General features: G+C 44.5%; 1 protein-coding gene across 1 annotated transcript in view; it reads right to left on the reverse strand.

Moving 5' to 3' along the window:
* Window positions 1–1,761: 1,761 nt before the first annotated feature.
* LOC118416316 (opsin-1, short-wave-sensitive 1-like) overlaps window positions 1,762–5,948 on the reverse strand; it is a 7,797-nt gene continuing 3,610 nt past the window's right edge. Inside the window, exons 4-6 of the mRNA XM_035821405.1 lie at window positions 5,171–5,313; window positions 3,414–3,651; window positions 1,762–1,865 (exon numbers count right to left, since the gene is read on the reverse strand). Of these exons, the coding sequence (XP_035677298.1) occupies window positions 1,762–1,865; window positions 3,414–3,651; window positions 5,171–5,313 (485 nt within the window). The remainder of the gene's footprint in view (window positions 1,866–3,413; window positions 3,652–5,170; window positions 5,314–5,948) is intronic.

A 5,948-nucleotide genomic window follows, 5' to 3' on the forward strand; every position in this document is an offset into this window, starting at 1 on the left:
CATTATCATCATCATCAACATCACCCCCATCATCATCATTATCATCGACATTATCATCATTATATCATCATCATCATCATTAGCATCATCATCATCACTATTGTCATTATTACTAATATCATTATTATAACGATGATGAAATTACCTTTTGGAAGGGACACCCTGGCATGAAACAGTCATAAGAATTATTGACAGAATTACAGAAATGTACCTGTCTGTAGGTGCAGAAGGTAAGAATGACCAGACCGTTGCCGATGGTACCCACGATGCTGTAGATGCCCGTCACTGTAGAGCTGACTGCCACTCCATATGCCGCTGCCATAGTTTTGTTCTCAGCGTCATATGGGGCTGGGTTGGGAGGGGTAACCGATTGGTTTCCTACACAAAGAGACCAATAGCGGAGCTCGAGTGAGCAACTCAAGAAAACCACGGGACATTATCAGCTGTACATATGTACATAGAGAGAGAGGGAGAGGGAGAGAGAGAGAGACAGAGAGAGACAGAGAGAGAGAGAGAGAGAGAGATGCCAGATCACACCAACTTCCCTTGAGCCGAGACGGGGGCCGGTACCGACTTCCAACGACCTTTGCCCTGCTGCAATAAAGATTACTGTATATTGCTACTGTTCGTTCAATTCATGATCCCATTATAAGATCCCGCTAGTCTGATCAGTTGTGAAGAAAACCTATCATTATAACACATTGTTATACCTTGAAGTGTTTCTCACCAGATTCTGCCGGGAATGAATCGCCAGGGGACACAGAAGCCTGCCCACCGTCGTGTGTTTGGTTGGTAGGAGCGGCCGTCTGTGACTGGGCTTCCAACGAAGGCAGAATAATCGCTGAGAAAAAAAATAACGTTACAGCATTACAGTTTATCCTATTCACTTGATTTTAGTTTATCATAATCACTTGAAAGTAGTAAACTGGTGAGTTTCTACTTGTAGTTTGAAAAGCATTTATGACGATGAGTGTCCTTCGGGGATACTTAAGCCCAAGTCATCCACATACACAAGTTTGCATCATTTCGTTTAAATGTAAGAGCACATACAGTAGGTCATGTTAGGTATATTTCATTTGGTCTGCCAATACCCGTAGTGGAATAATCCCAAAGATTTATATATAAAGATGGGGAAAATGGCATCCATGCCAAATATCAAGTCATTTGGCCCATGGACGATGAAGATGAAGCCATTTAAAGATTTTGGCAGGAAAACCAGCAGTCGATTCTGAAGGCAGAAGTACGTTCACAGGAAATGTTTTTTGTAGACAATTGCGTTGTCATTAACCACCTAATCTTCCCCGTTTGATAAAACCGCCTTGCTTGCACAAAGCAAGACCAATTCGAGTCGTCTTGAAAAACGAGTTTATAATGAGGTCATTAATTATGCGAAAGATGCCGACATCGATTGTATCCACGCATAACAATAGAAACCCATGCATTAAATTAGTGTGATTTATCGAGACTCTAGACAGCGCCTAGCCTCTACCAGGCTCCACAGGTCGCTTGAAAAATAGTAGAAATTGGCCAAATAAGAAAGAAAACGCGGTAGATGGCCGAGGAGTACCGTTTGCGACTTAAGGCCGGCCGGCTAACGTTGATACTCCTGGGCCATTTAACTCCTACTCAGCTTTTATTCCTAACTTGGCCTAAGTCCCCTATTCGGCCAGGCGGGATTCTGGTAGAGACTAGACAACGCCCCACGCCCGTAGCTTCGGTGGATCCATGGAAAATACAAAATGCCGGCGCGCATCTCCCATATTATCTTACAGATTTCTCGACAAAAATGGTGTCGCTGTGTTTCTTTAGATTCTGGACGTCCTCAGCCTCAGCAGGGCACCCCAGCTCAAGATGAGCTCTTTGGTCTGTGGTATGGAGTGAAGTTTTACAAATAGCATATTCCACTCCTATACCTATGCTATGGGGCGACATATAAGATTGAGCAAATGATGAGAAAAAAACAAGCCATTAAGGGGGGGGGGGGGTATACTCATTTCAAGATTTCATCAAGACCTATCCACACTCCAAATATCAAGACAATACATCCAGGTGTTCTCGAGTTATACTGTCCATTCACAATCATACATGCCGTATGACACATACAAACGCTACAGAAAGCAAAATATTCTTGGCAAAGATAAAAAAAAATACATACCTATCGATGTCAACCAGAGCAATAGACTCGATAACAGACAGGTGATGAGTCTAGTCATTATTCTACCCGAGAAATAAAATTTAAAAAAACGTCGGAAAAGGGTGGACCTCAGATCCACTGCTTGCTGTAGAGCTTGGGTCATCAGCACTGGTCTCTTACACAACTTTTTTGTGCCGAAAACGCAAATGGGACTGTTACACAAGCAGGTAAGGACCGTTGGCATGGAAACGGGTGCGCTACACGCGGTTACTTAACGATGATAACAGAATAAACCCAACCTGTTTAGAAATAGCCAACATGTGCACTAGTATCCGTGTAGCCTCTTTTCACAATTTGTTAACCACACGTTAATAACACGCTTGTTTTTGTTGTTGGCCTCGCTTTACGTCTATTATTTTGCTAGACGTGGCCTCTTGGTGCTGAGTAACACAGGATTCGTTTTTTAGTCAATCGTCTCTCTTGGTATTTAACTCTTGTGCTTGAGAGTTGCTGGAGGTGTTTCTATGAGAGTACGTCGAATCTGTGCGTACTCTCAATGTACCGGGAGAAGCTAAGGCCTAGCCTCTACCAGGCTTCGTGGATCGGTGGTATGATTGTAGAAATTGGACAAATAGAGTCTATTTTATAGTACGCTAGGGGAGTTAGCCGACCAGAAGAGTACGTTTTCTCATCCGTGGTGAGGATAATGATTCTACCGATCCACGGAGCCTGGTAGAGGCTAGCTAAGGCCCTGCACACCTGTTTGCTGATTCCCTCTGAAAGGTCTTCTCTCATTCCAGTTAGCGTGGTGATTATATATCCGTGGCTCTGCTGATCTACTGCTTACTTTTAAGTCTGGGTTATCAGCACTGATCTTTCACACAGCTATTTTTATCCTAAGTGCCGTAAACGAAAATTGCGTGAAACGCCCAAGGCATCATCTGATTAACCTCAATCTACCAGGCTCCGCGGATCGGTGGTCTAATTGTAGAAATTGGACGAAAATAGATTCAATGGTACGCTAGGGGATTCGGCCTGACAGAAGAATCAAAACCCTCACCTATTTATAGATGGCGATTAGTGGACTTCAAAGATCATGTGTGTACTTTTATAGATCAATAGTTTATTTTCAGGCACCAAGGCCCATAAAAACAGACAATTAGACAATACATTTAAAAAGAACAACAATCCAGTGGCAATACATTAAATCAAAAGGCAGGAAGGATTTACACTCGTGCACGTGGTCTGTGTACTTGACCGTAGGTCTTCCAGAACATACTTGTAGCAATAACATCGAAATCAGATAGGACTGTGATAATGTCGTTCTCAGACGCCATGAGGCGAGCCGCAAATGAGTGCGTCAGCTGACGCCTCCTGGCGTCGAACGTGTCTACGCGCATCAGTGCGAAGAGGCAGCTGTTGCTAGTGGATCTAGGCTGTGACGTCATGATTTTGAGAGCGTCATGGAAAGCAACTTTGACTCTCTGCAGCGCGGCGGCGCTGTGATTAGACCACACCTGTATACAGTATAGGGGGCAACAATGAGACATGAATAAGAGTCGTTTTGCCTCAGCACTCAGCAGAACAGTTGCCGAATGTCCGGGATAGGGTGTTGGCTTTTATGTCCAGGAAAATTAGCAGTGTACATTTTACAATTTGTATCACAGCTAATGGACAAAAGCTAAAGCCTCTCGAGCCTCTCTCAAACATAGCGACGCCGCACAGGCTCCGTGGTGAGGATTTTGATTCTTCTGGCCGGTTGACTCCCCTAGCGTACTATTGACTCTATTTGTTCAATGGACATTTCTACAATTAGACCACCGATCCACGAGAGCCTGGTAGAGGCTACCATCTGATCCATAAGCCTTTTAGGACCGTTTTCATAGAAACGGGTGAGCTATACGCAGTTACTAAGTGATGATCACAGAAATAGACGATTAATAATAGCTGGGTTATTGCTATAATCCGAGTGCTAGTTTTAAAAGAGAGTAAGTGCGATATATATAGAGGCAGTGACAGATCTTATAAACGAATCATTCAAGTTTTGTCTCTTTGAACCTGTGTTTATTCATGAGAAAGCTCAAATCGGCCGACAAGCCGCTTTTCATTGAGGTCATGGGGTAATGGTCAGCTAAACAGAGATACAGATTACATCATTCTAGATAGTCCCATAATCAATGTATCAACACACATCATTACATATACAAGGTACGAAAGGTACGAAACATATAGTTGAGAAAAAAGCTAGTTCATGGTCCGTGTCCATCTTCTGATTGTCTCTCGCTTAGGTTTTGGGAATAGCCATCAGATTGCTTGTGTTTTGTCTGGTTGTTCTTATGCTTTGGTCTCTGCATTACACAGACATTACGTTTGCCGAAGAGGAGTGCACGTTGGTTAGCATAATGAAGGCTGTGCGATCAGTATAGATTACCCACCGCTGTAGAGGAGTTAGCAATCAATTTGCAGGTAATGAAACGGAGGATTAAAAAAAGGGCGCAGCGATCTTGTTGCGATGATCCTGAGTTTGAATATGACTCATTTTTCTTCGTCGGCATCAGGGTCATGCCTCCTCGTAATTTAGAGCTCGCAGACTCGTCGTCCGATCGATTTTCGCTACATGTGACGGGGCAATACAGGAGGGCCTGCATACGGTAACGTGGCAATCGCACAGATGTTGTACGTACGCGCGTGTAAGCACGTGCAACCCACGTACCACTCACGTACAACTCACGTACGGACGATGCACGCAACCGGCTCACGGCCAGGCGTGGCGTGCAGACCACATATACATTACACCTTGCGCAACCGTGAGAATGACGTGTGTTGAGTCGTACTCCCCCCTGCTCTTTCAATTCCTAAATGTGGCGGATGTGACGGACAAAAAGCACGTACAGCAGGTTGTGCCCTTAGCTTAAGTTAAGTACCGCCTCCGTACAAAATTCTACGGAGTCAAACGAATTTAGGAGCACGCAGACATGCAATGGCACTTGAAGTGCATGCAGTTTGGTAGCGACAAAGGTTTGACGGTTAGTTTACTGGCGCTCCGGGTTGGAACGGCAGCTGCCGCTTGCAGCGAACCAGGGCCTTAAAGGCACGCCTGAACACAGGCAGCTTCCAGGCGTACAGAAAAGGGTTCAGGACATAGTTCATGCGGTACAGCATAAACAGCACTACTATAGCTGCCTTTGGCAAGAAGCCTTCATGCACATTGATGCTGAACAACAGCACGCTCGGAGCCGAGCAAACCGTGAATACACCAAAAATGAGTAACATGTGTTTAGTGCGCTGTATTACCCTTTTTGACACGTATTTCTCATGGTTGGCAATGTTTTGATTCCGTGCTGCCATCGTAACTACAGAATCATTCACGAATAAGTAGATCCTCAGGTACGAGGGGCTAAAACCGTAATGGTCCTGACCCACTTCCAGTTGTCTGATCTAAATGAAATTTTGTATGTGTAATAATTCATATCTCTATGGGTTATGTTGCAAAAGACAGCTCTGAACTAATTGTGGTTTCTGATTTACTGGTGTTTGAACTGAGTCAGGTGCGAAATGGACCAGGTGTGAAATGGAACCAGTTGAGTGTCGCGCAGTGATCCGGTTTTTGTATTTGAAAGGACGCACACCAAAGAAGACTTTTGATGAAATAAATGAAACTTATGGTGATGATGCCCCATCATATGACCTTGTAAAACGCTGGCATCCTGAATTCAAACGTGGCTGGAAGTCTGTGGAAACAGCTCCCAGACCTGGTCGTCCCTCTTCTGCCATTGATGAGGCATCCGCATATAAACGGCATGCCCGAGCGGTT

The sequence above is a fragment of the Branchiostoma floridae genome, chromosome 5 (genome assembly GCF_000003815.2).
Source record: "Branchiostoma floridae strain S238N-H82 chromosome 5, Bfl_VNyyK, whole genome shotgun sequence".
In the NCBI taxonomy this organism is placed as follows: domain Eukaryota; kingdom Metazoa; phylum Chordata; class Leptocardii; order Amphioxiformes; family Branchiostomatidae; genus Branchiostoma; species Branchiostoma floridae.